This window comes from Marmota monax, unplaced genomic scaffold, assembly GCF_021218885.2.
Source record: "Marmota monax isolate L192 unplaced genomic scaffold, Marmota_monax_Labrador192_F-V1.1 WCK01_AAM20220418_F8-fsc00185, whole genome shotgun sequence".
Lineage (NCBI taxonomy): Eukaryota > Metazoa > Chordata > Mammalia > Rodentia > Sciuridae > Marmota > Marmota monax.
Genome location: NW_026693278.1, coordinates 2067874 through 2084921, shown reverse-complemented (window position 1 = coordinate 2084921; position 17048 = coordinate 2067874). Strand labels below are relative to the sequence as shown.

General features: G+C 55.0%; 1 protein-coding gene and 1 long non-coding RNA gene across 2 annotated transcripts in view; one reads left to right on the top strand and one right to left on the bottom strand.

The window, feature by feature from the left end:
• Positions 1-370: 370 nt before the first annotated feature.
• LOC124100877 (uncharacterized) lies at positions 371-8928 on the top strand. The gene is made up of 3 exons (XR_006854449.2): positions 371-1157; positions 7005-7169; positions 8540-8928. It is a non-coding gene; the product is annotated as an uncharacterized LOC124100877 (long non-coding RNA).
• A 1996-nt stretch (positions 8929-10924) lies between these two features.
• The window catches only part of Srrm4 (serine/arginine repetitive matrix 4), a 149909-nt gene continuing 143785 nt past the window's right edge, over positions 10925-17048 (bottom strand). The window contains exon 13 of the mRNA XM_046456412.2: positions 10925-17011. Coding sequence (XP_046312368.1) covers positions 16741-17011 — 271 coding nt within the window. The 3' untranslated portion in view covers positions 10925-16740. The remainder of the gene's footprint in view (positions 17012-17048) is intronic.

The window sequence follows — 17048 nt, the reverse complement described above, 5'->3', positions numbered from 1 at the left end:
GCCTGGATCTGCGGTGAGGGGGCTCACTGAGACCCTCTGGCTTTTTTTTTTTTTTTCTGCATCAGGAAGAGACCCCAGGGGCGTGACACCTCCCGAGTGGGACCACTGCTGCTCCATGTGGGGTGAGCTCATCCGGCTAGAAGCTTCTGGCTGACGTCAGGGCTGGGCACAGACTCCTCCTGGGCTCTCTCTGTAATTACAGCTGGGCGGGGCGGCTGGGTTTGAAGCCAGTTATGGGGAGAATCCGGGCAGATCGCAGGCCAGAAATGGGGGCTGGGGCGGTGGCAGAGTGGGCGGGAGCCTGCATTTGTGTGCGCAGGGGTGGGCGTGTTCTGGAAGGTCCTCCTGTCCTTCCCCTCCCCCACCCCCTCCCTCCAGGCCGCCCTCCTAAACTCCACCCTGAAACTTCCAGAAGACCCCTGAACCTGGAAGGAGACTCTTCTGGAACCAGGGCACTGGGAAGGAGGGGAGCCCGGGCAGGGAGCGGAGAACTGAGAGTCCAGGGCTTCAGCCACCTTCCCAGGGGAGAAGGGAGCGCAGTGTACCCACTGTGCCCCTGGGAATTAGAAACCTGGTTCCTTAGCAGCTGTGGGGCCCCGGCCAGGCGCTGGCTTCTCTGGTGGGCACTTTCAGTGTGGGTGTCTTGGCTCCTCTCCTCCTCCCCACAGCCCTGGGAGGAAGCCACTTTTATTATCCCCGTTTCACAGATGAGGAAACCGTGAGGCTCAGCCATACGTGACTTGGTTATGTCCATGGATCCGGCTGAGGGGCAGAGCTGGGATCCAACCCTGGGTAGCTCCTGTCTGCTGAACTCCTGCAATCAGTCATGGCTCACATTTATGGAGCACTGCCTGTATACCTTAGGAGCAACTGGTTTTGTTCCTGACCTCGTTGCAGCCTTGTGATTCAGAGAACTGAAGCCGCTTGTCCGGGGCCACACAGCCAATGGGACTTGGGAGTTCACAGTGATAACTAGGATGGGGTGAGGTCGCCCACAGCCCCTGCCTGCGGCCCAGGACACTGTCCTTCTTCTCCTCCTTGCGTATCCTGGTCAGGCCAGCTTTCTGTCTGGGGACACTGAGGACAGAGGCAGCTGCTAGTCCTGCTCGCCCGGCCACCTAGTGACCAGTCAGCGAACACATGTGGAGAGTGGTCAGGTGAGAACAGGGGCAGGCTCTGGGGAGGGGGGCCTCCAGGCAGATGCTCTGGGAAAAGGAGAGGGGACGGGAAATACCCACAACAATCCTCAAGGCAGACAGCCTGGGGGAGGTGACATCACTCTGCGTTCCTAAAACTAGGGCCCCGCAGGCAGAAGCAACAGCGGAAGCCACACAGGTAGGCAGGGAGGGAGTGGCCGGCCCAGAAAGGGGCCTGTCAGTTGCCTATCCGCTCCTGCAGGAAGAGTGGACATTTCCTCTCGTCCCCTGGGGGAATTCCAGCCCCAGGCCCTCTACACAGGGGCACTCACTTGACCCCTGAGCCCCATCCCCAGCCCTATTTTGCATTGTATTTAGAGACAGGGTCTCCCTGAGTTGCTCAGGGCCTCGCTGTTGCTGAGGCTGGCTTGGAACTCGGGATCCTCCTGCCTCGGCCTCCTGAGCACCCTCTCTGGGCCCCTTCCCATGCTGTGCGCCCTCCTCCTGAGTCCTCACCCTCTGCCGCCTGCGGACCCCATTCTCCTGGTGCCTGAGACAAGAACCCTCCAGGGTTCAGGGGACCCTGAGTTACAACACTACAGGAATCTCCGGTGCTCTCCAGAGTGGGACCCTTGGTGTCCTGTTCAGGGTGGCATCATCCCCATGGCCTGGGACACTATAGGAGCCACAGACCCTGGCTGAGTGGACAGTGTCCTGTGTGTCAGATCAGTCAGGGCAGGCAATGGCCAAAGGAGGCAGGTTTAAAAGGGCCGCTGAACAGGCTTTATTGAGATATCACTCCCCGGCGGAACTCGATCAGACCCCCAGAGGGGACAGGAGAAGGGTCTGAGGAGAAACCAAGTGGAAGCTCTACCGGACTGGACTTTTATGGGTCTTACAGCAGGAAGGGAAGGGCTTGGGACAGGAAAAGGTGTTTCTAGGGTCACTTGCCCCCTTGGAGTCGGTCAGGGGAGTTGGCTGAACTCCAGGATTGGCCAGGGGGGTCCTGCTGATTGACAGGCGTTAGTCAGGAGATCTGGCTGATGGACAGGCGTTTCCGCCGGCATCTGATTGATGCAAAGCGCAGGCTGCTTTGTTCTAAGTCGCCACCAAGTCGCCGCCACTGACCTAACATTGTGAGTGGCAGAATCTGGACCCCACAGCCCCCGTGGCCACCTCTCTGGACAATGAACTCGACTGTCGGGGCAGACAGTCCTGGGGGCTACGCAGTCTGGCCTCATTCATCTTCCTGGTTTGGCCTCTGGACCCTGATCTGCCTGAATTTCAAGCCCGGGCTGAGTAAACAGAATAAAATAAACACCCTGCAGTCCCCTCGGGGACCAGCCCGTGCCCCAGCGGCGTCCTGTGAAGGCTGGACTGGGTTGTGGAGGCCTAACTTCCTCCTATTATTGTCTCCAAAATTCCTTCCCAGGACCTCGGCTCCTGAGCACCTCTACAAATAACCATCAAAGAGCAGCAATGTCGCAATAGCTCAGCCTGTGTCACAGGGCTGGGACCTGCGGGTCACCGAGGCAGCGTGAAGACACTCCCACCCCAAACCCTGAGTCTTGTGATCAAGTCAGAAAGATTTCAGGCCCATGGCTCAGAGGAATAGGCACGAGTTTATTGAAGGGATAGAAAAGGAGAAAGGGGACACTCTCAAGGGAAAGGGTGGGTCCCCTCAGAGAGGAGAGGGACAGCGTGCCCCTCCTGCACTCCAGTTTCACTGGGGGAATCCCAGAGAAGTTTCTAGAAAGTCCTGCCCAGGTCCATCTCTTGACTTTTGATGAACAGCAGGATGACATCCATCAGGTCCCCTCTGCCGTGATAACTCTAGGTCCCTTGGGCCCATCATGACCCGGTCGAATTAGAACTTGTCCCTACAGATCTTAAGGTGGGTGGGGATGATCTTTACCTCCCTGGGTTCTGGGATCTGGTCTGTGTGAAGGTCACAAAAGTCCCCTCCTTCAAGGTAGCCTGGGTTCTTCTTATTGGCCTTTGGGCTACATGGCCCCCTGCTGATGGCAGGTTGGTGGCTGAGGAATGGACCATGTCCTGTGGGCCTAAGCCAGGCAGGGCTACAGGTAAGTCGCTTTGTAGAAAAGAAAGCAGGTCGGGCTCAGTACAGTGGGCCCAGTTTATAGAATTATGTTCCTTAACTTCACGTTCCTGCCGCTTGAGCCCCTCAGTTCCCTACAGGTATCAAAGTCATTTAATCCTCACCCAGATTGCTCCAAGGTAGATGTCATTATCCCCATTTAGAGATGACAATAGCAAGGATCAGAGAGGTTAAACAACTTACCCTGCGTCACACAGCTACCAATTCTTAACCACTCTAGATTCCTTGAATAGCACAGTGACCCTCCAGTGTTGGGGACCTAATCAGCCCACCTCCTCCCCCACCCTCTCACTGGGACTCCTTTTCTGGAAACTTCTGCCAGACTTTCTCAGTAGAACTAACAACACCAGGAGCACATTGACCTCTGGGGCTGCCTGGGATGAGCCTTGTCCCTGTCCTAGCTGGGGTGGGCACTCGGCAGGCTCTGGGGAGCTCCTCTCTCCTGTGGGCACCCGAGGACAAGAGGCCGGGGCTCAGCTGTAGGGGAGAAGATCACCCTACCCTCCTGTCACCAAGGATGGCTGCCACCGCCCAGGGCTTTCGCGGGCTCTGAGCATCCCTCCTGAGACCCCTTTCACCTCTGCTTCCAGGGACGAGAGTTGGGAAAGTGATAGTGTGGGCATTTCGTGCTTAGGGAAGACTAAACCGTGGAGGGTAGGAACCTGAACACATCTGGGTTTGAGTCCTGTTTACTGTGCTGCTCTGGGAGAGTGACTTCACCTCTCTGAACTTCTGTCATGTCCTTTGCAAAGCAGATATGGTTATAATACCCCTAATTGTTTGGATAGAAGTCCCCCGAAGGCCTCTATGTTAAGGGTTGGTCCCTGTCTGTGGCGCTGTTGGGAGATGGTGGAGACTTGGGGAGGCGGGGCCTACTGGAAGGAATGTAGGTCACTGGCTCCTTCCTGACTCTCTCTTGGCTGCCATGATATGACAACTTCCTCAGCTAGGTGCTCCCCACCGTGATGTCTCACTCATCCTAGGCCCAAAGGCAACCGGGCTGTGGGGCAAGGAGAGGGCAAACAACCACGGACTGAAACTTCTGAGGCCATGAGCCACATCAACCTTTCTTCCTTATACGTTGTTTCCATCAGGCGTTTTGTCATAGCAACGGAAAACTCCTAACACAGAACCTATGCCCCCGAGTAACTCCTAGCACAGATAGTGAGGGGGACGTGGCCAGACCACATAGGGCCTGGTGGGTCCGTCAGGAGGGAGATTTGCCCTGGGCACACTGGAGGTCCACCGTGTTCTTTGGAGAAGGATGGGTGCACCATGAAGACAGGGAGCTGGCTGGTGCTCATGGCGAGGGTACTGTGGGGCCAGGCTCCGGGGAAGCCAGCCGGGAGGTGTTTCCAGAGGTCCAGGTGAAAGGGCCACCTATGGGGCTGTGGACCTGGGGGACTACAGAAGCAGAGTGTGCGGACGGGGCAGTTGGACGGGAGAGGAGCAGAGGGGCCGGTGTGTTCCTGCCTTCAGCCTCTACATGTCCTCTGGGGTCTCACCCAACGCACACCGAGAGGCCAGAGATGAAGAGCAGGAAGCCACAGGTCTTGCTTCCCCGAGTCTGTGACAGTCAAGGTCACAGCGGAGTGACTCCATGTCCCGAGGGTTTCCTGAAGGACGCGGGCTCCCTGCCTGTCCCCCGCTTCTCACCTTCTGCTGGCTGAAGTTCCTCGTGGTTCCGGCCCCCCGCTGAGTCCTTCTCACCTCTCATTGTCTGTGTCTTCCCCTCCGTTGGCAGGGACTTGGCAGGGACGCTGCCTGAGGGTGGAGGGTGGAGCCTTGGGGGATGGTTGGTGGCTGTGCCACCTGGACCTAGTACAGTACCTGACATATAGTTTGTGGATTTTGATAGAATTTTTTAAACACCAGTGTTGTTCACCAAACATTTCTGCTTTCTCCTTCCTCCACTCTGGACACAAGTAGGGGTAGCACTACACTTCCTGAGGCCACCGTGGTTGGGAGAAGCCTTGTAGTGAGGGACCAATAAGTTGTCACTCCCAGTTCAAAGCATTAATAGGCCATGGGAAACCCCTGGATCCACCCAGCCTGAACCCTGTGGGGGGCATTTGTCTTTCCCTCTGCACCAGGATGACTAGCATCTTAGTTACCCACATACTGATTACCCTGCTGCTCACAATGGACGCCAATGAGAGAGAAACCTTTGTTGTTTTAGAACATTGTGATTTTTGGACTTCTTTTTTACTGAAGCACAACCTAACTGATTCTTCCTAATTGGGTCTCCTTGGCATTGCTCTGTGGAAAAGACTTTCAGTGCCAGTGTCACTCTGAGGGTAAAGCATTCGTCTCCTTGGCTGCCAAAAGCTTGACTGGGAGACTAGTCTGTGCTCTTCTCAGCTGGGGACATACATAACACCTGCCACCATGAGCCCCTTATGCGGAGGGAGGTTGATAGTTCTTTGGGAGGGGGGAGCTGGGAGGTCTACGACCTTGAGGGCCCCTCTCTTGGATTCTTCTAAGGTCGAAGCAGGAGCTGGTTTGGCAAGAGGAGGAGCTGGGGAGGATGCGTAGAGATGGAAAGGAGTTACTTGAACAAGATAGCTCCTTTTAAAACTGTCTTCACCGTCACCTTGAATATGAGTTAGAATTAGCCTCAGCTGTGAACAACAAGGTTAAGTAGCCACAAGGAAAGTGAAGTTTATTTATCCCTAATGTTGAAGTCCAGAGATATTGTATCCACTGTAGGTCTGATGCCCCTGCCCCACAAAGCCCTGTAGGACCAGCCTAACACTCTACCTATATTATATGAGCTCCATTTGCAGTGCCACCTGGTGAATTAGGGAGTTACTTGAGTTCCAGCCATCTCATCTGCATTCCAGCCAGCAAAAGAGTAGCAAGGAATGAAGATGAAAGAGCACATGACCACTCTCTTTTATAGAACTCTGTGGGAGTTAGCAGGTCCAAATTCTCATTGGCTAAAATGAGTTACATGGCCAGAGCTGGCTGCAGAGAATGCTGGGAAATGTAGTCTTTATTGTGGGTGGCTAGGAACCTAGTTGAAAAATGGGGAATTTATTAGCACGGCTGACAAGGGAAAGGATACCGAGAGGGAACTTAAAAACTCTGCAATCTCCTAAGACAGCGAGGACAGATCAACTTAAATTTCCTAAAGGTTTAAGTTAAATTCCTTTGGAAAACTGATGAGGAATCTGTACTCCTCTGTCCCAAATGCTGATGGTAATTATTCCCTGCAAAACTGTGGGATTTCAAACAATTCACTGACCCTATGAAGCTCAGCCGGGGAGGTGTGTATGCATGTGTGTGCGTGTGTGTGTGTGTGTGTGTGTGTGTACACCTAGTTCAAACCCCGTTTCCATTTGGCACTGCGCCTCTATCTGATGTGCTTGGGGTTGTTTATTTGGGGTGTAGATCTGAGAGTCACTTGTCAAAGGGACCCAGCGTGACACCCTGAGAAAGCACCTGACCCGTTTCCATGGCGAAGGAAAAACTGCCCTGCGTCACCTGGCTGTAGGTTGGCTGCAGCGACAGAGCGGGTCAGGGCCCACGTTCCAGGTGGGGAGTGGACCGGTGGGTGGATCCCACCTGGGTGGACAGGGATGACCAGTACCCCTGGTCTCTGCACTGACGATCTGAGGGTGGAAGACGTTGACGACATGTCAGGGGGAGACGGCCAAGTTTCCTGGTGGCTCTGGATTCCTCTGAGCGGGTGAAACTCTGGAGGGCGGAGGCAGGAGTTGCCCTCACTTGAGGATGGGGTGTTCCAGGTGGTGAACGACAGCAGGACCGACCGTTGGACCTTTTGCCAAGGTGACCTGGAATCCTCCCAGAAATTCACCATGAGCTCGCCCAGGCAACAGAGCCACCTGCCTCCCTTCATCATCTTCACGGCAATCTTACAAGATGGATGCTTTTATTGCCTCTGTTGGAAAGTAAGGAACTTGAAGCTCAGAGAGGCTGAGTCACTGACACATAGACACACAGCCAGGGAGTAGCAGAGTCAGGCTCACCTCCGGGTCTTTCTGATCCCCCCAAATCCTTGGGTTCAGTCACTCTTTTTTTTTAAAAATAACGGCACTTTCTAATTCCGGAGTTGGTTCCCCCAATAAATAAATAAATACATAATGAACCGGCTCAACAATGAATGAGTGGTAGAAGGAAGCCGAGCTGGCAGTCCTGGGCAGATGCAGTCACTTGATGACCAGCTGCATGCCAGCGCTCTCTGCTGAGCGGTGGGGACGAATGAGGCCAAGAAGGCCCTGTCCTGGAGATGGCACTAAACAAGTAAACAAACTATCACAGAAGGAACACCCAGGGTGGGCGGGGAGGGCACCTGAGGGGTGGGGGGGTGGCCTCTGAGAAGTGCTCCCTCTCTCTTCTTTCCTAAGCCCCTTGGCCAGCTCCTCCCCAGGGCCCAGGGTCAGCCTAGAGGTCAGGTTTTTCTGTGACACCTTTCTTGACGTTCCGCGGCCCTTTTGGGTGGATTTACCCGCGTCCTAGCATCCAGCGTGCACCCCAGGACCCCTGTCTCTGCCTCGCTGTCTGCCTCTGCACCATGGGCATTAAAAAGGCATCTATGGCCTGGTATGGTGGTTCTCACGCCTGTCATCCCAGCAACTGGGGGTGAAGGCTGAGGCAGGAGGATTGCGAGTTCAAAGCCAGCCTCAGCAACTTAGCAAGGCGCTAAGCAACTCAGTGAGACCCTGTCTCTAAATAAAATACAGAATAGGGCTGGGGATGGGGCTCAGTGGTCGAGTGCCCCTGAGTTCAATCCCTGGTAGAAAAAAAAATATGTGAGGCCCTTGGAAGTGTGCCTGGCAGGTATGTAAGGGTGGCCTTAGGCCTGATTCTAAGCAACTCCATTTTAAAACGCTGCTTTGAAACCTGCAGCCTCACCAGGCCACCCCTACGGAGCCCTCCAATATGGCCATCAGGCATGGCCCTGACATAAATAAGCCACTTCTCCCCATCCCGACAAACTCAGAGTAAAGTCTCTGTCATGTTGCCCTCGCCACCATAAGTGGGAGAGGCAAGAAATCAGGATGGGGACCCCCAGACCAGATGCTTTAACCTCAGGGTGAATGACGTCACTGAGAAATCTGGTGGCAGCTGATTGGGATTTTGAAAGGCTGGTCAGAAACCCCAGAATTTAGTATAAATGATGGAGAAAGCAAACAGACATTCAGCCAGCCCACACTGATGCCCTCAGGCTGGAGAGCCTGATGGGGACCTGGACTGACACCCCCACTCTTCTCATCTGCCTGATCCTCTGCGTTGCTCTCTCTGCTCTTGAACTCTACAGCAGCCTCTGGACTCTGGGGAGAAAAGGACTTCTCCCTACAACCCTCTCCTCAGCCGGCCATCAGCTCCACCCCGGGAGAAGCCTGCCTGGGGCCCTGACCTGACCACCGGGGTCTGAGTGAGTGGGCATCTGCTGGACTCAGAGCCTAAGGCTTGAGACTTTAGATCTGACACTTGAGCTCAGCATGCAGAGGGAATGTCTGTCACGGGCCTGTCATGATTAAGTGTGTTTGCAGTGCTTAGAACTAATCTAGAAATGTTTGTTGTGGTTGGATTCTGTCGATGGCAGTGCCCAGCATTAAGGATTGTCACTTTCTTGATTCAGAACCTATAGAGTGGAATTGTATTGAGCGATTTGAGTGAATAAAGCATTGAAAAGGGCAGAAGCCCGTGGACCTTCTTTATTTTCTGCCCCTCGACTGCATAAGTCGCACCTTTGCCCATCGTGACACAGCCCCTACGTTGGTGCTGGTCTTCTCGATGGCTTTACTGATGGCAGCTTAGAGGACCCTGCTGGCATTTTAGGTACCATCTGATTCAGGGTTCTCCAGCCTGGCTTCGGTTTGGAATGCCCCAGAGAGCCTTTAGCACTACCAGCGGGTGACCTGAACACACAGCCAGGATCGAGATCCTCCCTTTTAACAGGTGGAGTAACTTGGCCCCAGAGAGGGCTGGATTTGCTTAGCGCTGTGCAGCTGGGGAGAATCGGCAGTGGAGGGCCTGGCCCCTGCCTACCCTGTCACTCCCACCCCTGGGCAGGTTTCTGTGGGGTGCCCCTGCGGCTGCTGAAAGTGCGGGTGTTGCATGCAGCCTGGCTCCCCTCCAACCAAATCGGGCAGCTACCAGTCTGGCCTGGGAGAGAGACATCTCCAGAAGCAGGTCCCCGCTCTGCAGCCAGGACAGCTGGGACAGGGAGCGGGCAGGGCACCTCTCCAAGGCGATCACTGGAAAAACAAACACTCGGATTCCTGTAAGTGAGGGCCAGGGCAGGAGATGGAAAGGTGACGGCCTCTCCGTGAGTCACTCAGAGGCAGCTGACGTCAGCCACCTGGACAGCCTTCCGGCTGCTATGCTTCTCTGGGAAGGAAAAAAGTGATCCGAGCCCTTATGGAGGGTGAGGTCTGAGTTGGGGGTGTGCACACCTCACGGGCAAAGAGGTGCAGCAGAAACGGGCTTGGTGGCCGCCGACTTGGGTCCGCCATGGGGTCCTGCCTCTGTGAGCCTCAACTTTGTCTTCTGTCCAATGGGGCGACCTCGGCTATGGAAATGAGATGTTGCTGCTGCAAATGGCACTTGATAACCCATCCCTAGGAGGTTCTTTTTATTCTTAATTAGTATTATTGATTGACGAGGTGTCAGGAGAAGACACTGGTTGTTGCTTTTGGAGAGAAGTCAGCGTGGAGGGGGAGGGGGAGAGGGAGGGGAGGGGGAGGGGGAGGGGGAGGTGGGGGTGCATAGCCATGCGTTTTCCAAGGGAGTCGTCCCACCCGAGTACGCAAGGCAGATTTCCATGGGGCAGGATGCCTGGCCCAAAGAGGTTGGTCACCTGTGTTGTCCCATCTTTCTCCCAGCTCAGGTGTGGGCGGGGCTATGTGGTAAATGAGGGGCTGGGGCAACCCCCCAGCAACCCCCCCCCACCCCGGGGATGGAGGTGAGGCCACACCATCGTCCCTGTGTGGGCGTGCACGTGTCCTTGGAATTCAGTGTTTCAAAAGACAAGCCCAAGCCCTGGGTATTTCAAAACTCATTTTACCTAAGACCTCAGGTTCTCTTGGCATATTGGGAAATTCGGCCACATGAGCTGAGATTCCTACCTGCCCTCAATAATATATCCAATTCTCTACTCCCCTGGCCTGCCTGACCCCCAGGTGTTTCCGACTCCTGTCCTGGACAGAAAGAAACATTTCGATTCTACGCCGAGGACGTGCCCAGGCTCACTATTGCTCCAGGTGGGTGACTTTGTGCTGTGGACAGGAACCCACTCCTGCCGCTCAGGTTAGGGTTAGGAAATGGTGACTTCCCTCACTGACATCTTTTAAATGCTTCCCAAGTGCCATTTGTTTTAAAAAAGCTCCGATCTCACTTATTTCCCTTAGTAGTGCAGGAAGGTCACTGCTGTTGTCCCATTTCACAGATGAGCAAACATGGAGATCCTAATGCCTCCCTTACAGGGTTGTGTGGAAGGCTAGGGTAAGGTGTCCACGATGCTTTCTGGGGGTAATGCATTCAGGTACATGCAAAACCCAAGTGCTTTTAGGTTTGTCTGCAGGTTCACGTGCAATGACAGGCAGTAGGAGCCATGGAAGAGCCCCTAGCTCTCTGTCTCTCTCCCTCCTCTCTGCTTCTGGCCACCCCCGAGGGACAGAGGACACCGGGCGGACATGAGAACACCATACCATGGACCTTTAATTAGAACACAGACATGTTCCATACAGACTGAAAACCGGAAACCCAGGGGAGGTTAGGCTTAGTTGTAGAGATCAGAAATCAAGCAAGCCGTGGCCACTGTGTCCCTGGGCAGAGGACAGGGTCCCAGGACGCTGGAGGACACAGCAGTGTCTTTCCCTCTGAGGTGGACACTCAGGGCATTTGCTGGTCAGGCTGGGCTGGACTGGGGATGGCTCCTTTGGTTCAGTGTTTTCCAGGTGGGAGTCTCAGCCCCAGAGTAGAGAAATGGCCTTCAGGTGTACCGAGTCCCCTGGGCCAGTGTGGTGGGTTCTGCTAGGTCCTTGGCCAATGGACACTTGGAGGAAAACCAAGAGGTGGGACAGAAGTAAGACAAAGTCCTCAGAGCACACGCCCCCAGAGAAAGAGCTTCCAAGGGGACGAGGGGCACCGCCAGCCCCATCTGAGCTCAAGGGACTTGGGCACAACACTCCCCCTTCCCAGGCCTCAGTTTTCTCATCTGAAAAGTGGTACTCGGACCTACGTCACCGGCTTCCTTGAATGATTGTACAAAACAAGGTCTGACCACCAACGGGGGTAAAATGCAGGGCAGAGCCAAACCATCTTGGTCTCTCCTGGGATGACTGTGGACCACTAGGCTTGGAGAGAAGTTCAAGGTAAATACAGAGGACTTGAACTCAAGTCACGGGAGTTATCAAGGGGACGACACCTCGCGGTCTCCCATAGTTGGCACGAGAACTCAGCTATCATGACCTCCCCCAGCAGATGAAATCCACACCCCACCTTTCTGTTCCCGTCCTTGGTCGCTGCCGTTCAACCTACCGCAGAAGACCCAGGGACAAAAATTCCAACAGGAAGCTGTCCTCCGGGTCAGAGCCAGAGCCCTCTCTCCCCCACCCTGCCAGGATCGCTCAGGCCAATTCCCATTTCACAGATGACAAGACTGAGGCCCGAGGCCCATTCCCTTCCATGCACACAGACACACGAGCCAGAGAAGCACAGAGAAATGCGACGCCAGTCTCTTTGGCTTGGCTCCTTCCAAGATGAGGCGGAGTAGCTTCTCTTGGCTACAGACCAGGGGCGACCTTTTTCATTCTCTCCACTTTTATTTTTCAAGGAGCTGTGACTGTTTAAGAGAAGTTGGTTCCCGGGGAAGGCATTTGATTCCTCAATGAATTTCCATCGGAATGAGGTTTTTCCTGGAGATAAACCAGTGTTTTAGTTCCATTTGGAGCTTAATTGCTATGGCCGGAGCCTCTGTTGCTGCCAATTCCAATTTGTTTCGGTGAGTCTCGAACTCATTACCTGGGTGAGACGGCGCTGCGGCGGCCCACGGCATCTCTGGAGCGCAGAGTTGGAGGGATTCTTGGGAAGAGGTGGCCTCGCTCCTGTCCCAATCCCAACACCGCTCAATAAATAGCAAATAAATTATTAAATAAGCCATGTTCCAAGGAGGGGTCCCTATCATGGTATTTACAGTGCAAAACAAAGACCACCAAACAAACAGAAAACAGAAACACTCAAAAAACCCAAATGTATAAACCAACAAAAATCAGCCACAGGTAGAGGGAGGGTGTCCATGACACCGATTCCTTGGTGGGAGAGTGAGAAGGGAGGGGTTTTGATCAATCCTTGCTGTGGGTTGTAGTGTCCCAGCAGGATTGACTGGGCCACTGGAGAGGGAGGCGCGGCTTAGGAGTCGTACTTGGGATTTGATTTGATCAGACCAAATGCCCTATTGAGCTGGAGGGGGAAGAAGAGAGACTCAAGCGCACGGGGGACTCTTTTAGATATTTGTGGCCAGAAGACAACAGAAGAAAAGCTGGAGGCTGGGTTGGGGGGGAAAAAAGAGGGGCTTTCTGTCATTTTGGGGAACCTCTCCAAAACTGGACCATTTGGGAAAGAGAATGGGTCTGAGCCAAGGAAGGGATGGGGGCCCCTGAGATGGAGCCCCTGATGTCTTTCCAACATCTCCATTTTATTCTGCTTCTGGAAGGTGAAAGAAGGAAACTTCTTGGAGTTTCCTTCCACGTAGGGAGCAAACCGAGACGGGATGAGTGAGCAGGGTCCCTGCTGGGGGCTCTTCCTAACTAACTGAAGGGGATTCAAATTTGGCTTTTTAGTCTTTACCTCTCGTGACTGAGAACCTCCTGTTCCGTCTCAGTGTCGGTGAGACTTGTCTCTGGCTTTGGAGACCCTCCCAGGCCTCGGGGCAACATCTCCCAAACTCCACAGAGGTGGGAACTTGGGCACAGGGAAAGCAAGCCATCTGCCCAGTTCCACTTACCTAGTGCACATCCTCACGGGAGGGTCAAAGGAATTGGGGGGGGGGCAGGAAGCTTGACCTGCACTGCACCCCCCTCTCATTTTGGGTATCGGCTTTGAGCTACATCGTCACTATGAGTGGCTTTCAAACACTAAGTCCTGTTTCCTGGAAGCAGAAGATATTGACAATGAAGAGCCAACAGAGGTCCAGTAACACCAGGAACCCATGGTTCTAGTTAATCAAGGTGACCAGCATCCCAGTACAGAGAGAGAGAGAGGAGAGAGAGAGAGAGATGGAGTCCCTCCTCCCGACCCACAGGGGCATCTATGAGATCTTGTTGCCAACTCTCCCCAGGGTAGGGGGCTCCCTTGTTGGGGTAGAGTGGGGCAGTCACATTGCCAGGGAAACAACCAAGAATGCTGCAAAAGTTGCAAGAAGCCACAGCTGGCCCAGGCAGGCTGGCAGTCACGGGCAGGGGGAGGGACTTCCGAAAGGGCAGGCGCCTCTCCAGCCAGCAGCCAGAAGGTACTGCCAGCTGGTCACAGAGGCAGGCCTGATGAAGGTCTCTGGATCTAGTTCCCAGGATGGGCTCAGAAATGACCTTCTTAGGAACATCTGGCTTTGCCCTTCATCTCGCTGTATTCTCAGATTCCAGAAATCGGTTTGCGTCCTCCCCCAATAGCAATAGCAAGAGGTCACAGAAAAAGGCTAGTGCTGTGGGTCTCTCTCTCTCTCTGGATGGCTGGTACCTCTTGACCAGGCTGCCTGTGTCCACTGCGGACCAAACAGGGCAGCTTTCGAATCTCAGCAGAGGGGGAATGAGGTACTTAGCACAGAACCATGTGGAACGTGGGTGAAACCACTTAGGGAAGGCAGTGGGTGATCCGTGTCCCCGAGTGAGGCCAAGATGAGCATCTCCTCTGCCCCCGGGGCAGCTCAGTCCTGCCTGATTCTTGTGGTGTGAGCACCACTTCACACCTCAACAATCCAGGCGCTGTGCCAGTACTGAACCATCTCCTCCTTCGCGCCGGCCCCCACAGGCCAGGTGACAGTAGGTGCTCAGCTGGAACCTGACCCACCTAGAGATGGCGCATCTGTCTCTCCAGCTGGGGAGCCTCCCTGGGGATCTCAACTTTGTGCATCTTTGACTTACATGCTAATTTGGAGTCCAGCCCCCAATCCAAGCTGGGACCCAATGAGTGAACCCTGAGCCCCTTGGCTATTTTCACTGATGTCTCTGTGGGGCAGCTGGTGGGCAGGGGCTGGGACACGGGGCCTGGACCTCACTGCTCTCAGGCTCAGTAATGATCTTGGGACCCGTGAGTCCAATCTGGGTCAACTCCAGATGGTCCTGGCTTAGAGCCTTTTGGAGAAAAGGCCAACATCCCATCCCCCCGCAAAGTCACATCCATTGAGACACAAAAGAAATGGAGACAGCCCCCTCCCCAAACACACTCACACACACTCACACACACACACACACACACACACACTCCCTCTTCATATAAATAAATAAATAGTTAAATAATTAAATACTGCTAATGGTAAGAAACAAAAGGACGGTCATATCAATAAATAAATAAAACATAAATAAAATAAATAAGAGGTTTGCTTAGGAGCCCCAGGTGGAATGGTCCCCTAGAGTTGTCCCAATGAAGACAGTGGTCAGGCAGCTCTCGGGGGCCCTTGTAGCTGTCCCGCTAGGCAGGTTTGGAAGCTTTTATCCCAGGCAGGGAGACTGCAGTGAGGTCTAGGTCCTGGGCGGGGAAGAGGGTTATTTACAGCTTCTGTACATGCCCTCCCAGGGCACCTGCCCCTGTCCTGGGCACCTGCCATCCGGCCTTCTGTGGCGGTGGCGTTGGTGTGGATGAGGCCTGGTGGGCGGGGCTCTGCTCTGGGCCAGAGGCCACGGTGGTGGGCGGGCAGGCCGGGTGGTCCGCGCTGCCTTGCTCTTCTCTCCTGATGGACGGGGGACTTTGAGGGTGGTTGCCGGGTAGTCGCTGGCCCCTGTGTTGCTACGGTGGGGAAGACTGGGGAGGGGGAGGTCACCCTGCCTTCGGGTGGGGAGGATCCAGAAAGGCCGATCTCGCTTCCCCACACATGTCCCGTCGGGCTGCTGTTGCCACCACAAACTTGAAATTCACCCACAAGCCTCCGGAGCCAGGCAGCTGGTGAGGGGGATGCCCGGGAGGTTATTTTAAGGCGCTTCGCCCTGGCCTGCCTGCTCCTGGTACCTTCTGTGGTTGAAACAGCTGGTGGTATTTGTGAAGCAGAGGGCAGCTGACCCTGGCTGCCCGGCCCTGGGCTGGGGGGAAGATGGGGTGAGGGCAGAAGATAAGGTGGAGCTTTCCTAAGTTCACAAGGAACCTCAGAAGCAGCCCTGGAGCCCCTTCCTTGCCTGCAGACTCTCTGGATTTGGGTCTTTCTCCCCGAGGCTCAACTGAGGCGCTCATCCTGGTAAACTTCCTGAGAGGCTTAGGCTACAGGGTGGGTGCCAGGCTGACCTGGGTAGGATCCAGGGTGTGGCAGCCTGGGCAGTGGGGAGGGGGCAGGCAGGCGCCAGCCAGAGGGCAAGGCCAGACTGGCTGGCGCTGGGGGCTGGCAGCTAGCCACAGCCCTGGGGAATGCTCAGCAGATGGTCCCGTGGAATTCGGTTTGTGCCAGCTAGATTTGGGCAGTGGGGCTGTGCCACTGTCTTCTCTCCTGGGGAGCCTCAGGGCTCTTGTGCACAGTCAGAAGGCATTTTGTGTAAGGCAAAGAGTACCTTACCCAAAGGCATGGGGCGGGGCCACCTGGTAGCCGGAACCTGCACGGCTCCTTCCCCTGACCGTGCAGAGATGCTGGGGACAGCAGGTGAGCCTCATATTTTGGCTTCTATGTTTGTAACCAGAGAACACTTCTCCCATCTCCTGACACCTCCCATCAGCTCCAGTATCTGTGTCCCCCACTTGGGCATGTTTCTCCCTCTAGAACCCAGGAGCCTTCCAGCCTTTGTCTGCTGGGGGAGATTAAAGGATGCTCTCTTGTCTGGGACCTCAAGGGCTCTCGTGTCCTCTCTCACCTCTCTCCTACCTGGGGGTCCATAAAAGTACAGCCGTGAAACTGAATGAAAGTAGAATGAGGGCAGGTGGGACCCATTACCCTTGACTTTCTGTATACATCCTGTGAGCAGGACTGTCACCATGTTTTCCTGGCCAGGATCCACATTTCCAGCCCTGGACCCATGAATTCTCCCAAAACCTTAAGAGTGTTTTTTTTTTTTTGGTATGTGCCAAAAATGCCATGGTTCCTTCCATGTGCCCAGGCCTGAGTGAGCCCCAGGATGGTGCTGGTAGAGGCTCCTAGCAGCCTGACATAGACGGGGAAGCCCGGTAACCCTCTTTTCTTCCTCTCTAGAAAAGCAGGAAGGACAGGATCCGGGAGACCTCAATGTCTGTCACCGGGGAGAAGGCAGGGAGGGCAGGCAGTAGGGGAGGCTGGCAGAGCCAAAGGGGTTCCTGTGGGCAGCTGGCTCCAGGGAGGGCCCTTGCTTAGCGCCTCGTGCTGGAGTAGCTGCCTGCTGAGCTGTAGCTGCGGCTCCTGCTCCGAGAGCCCAGGCTGGGGCTGCGGGCACTCGAGCTGCTACTGGTGCCGGTCCTGCTGCGGCTCCGACTTCGACTCCGGCTCCGGCTCTGACTTCGGCTCCGGGAGTAGCTGCGGCTGGCGGAGCGGCTGCTACTGCTGTACCAGGAGGCGGTGCTGCTGAGGCTGCTGGGTGAAGAAGGGCTGGGCCGGTAGTAGGGGATGGGGCGTTTCCGGGCACTGCGGAGACCCCAGAGAGCAGGCAAGGGTTAGACTC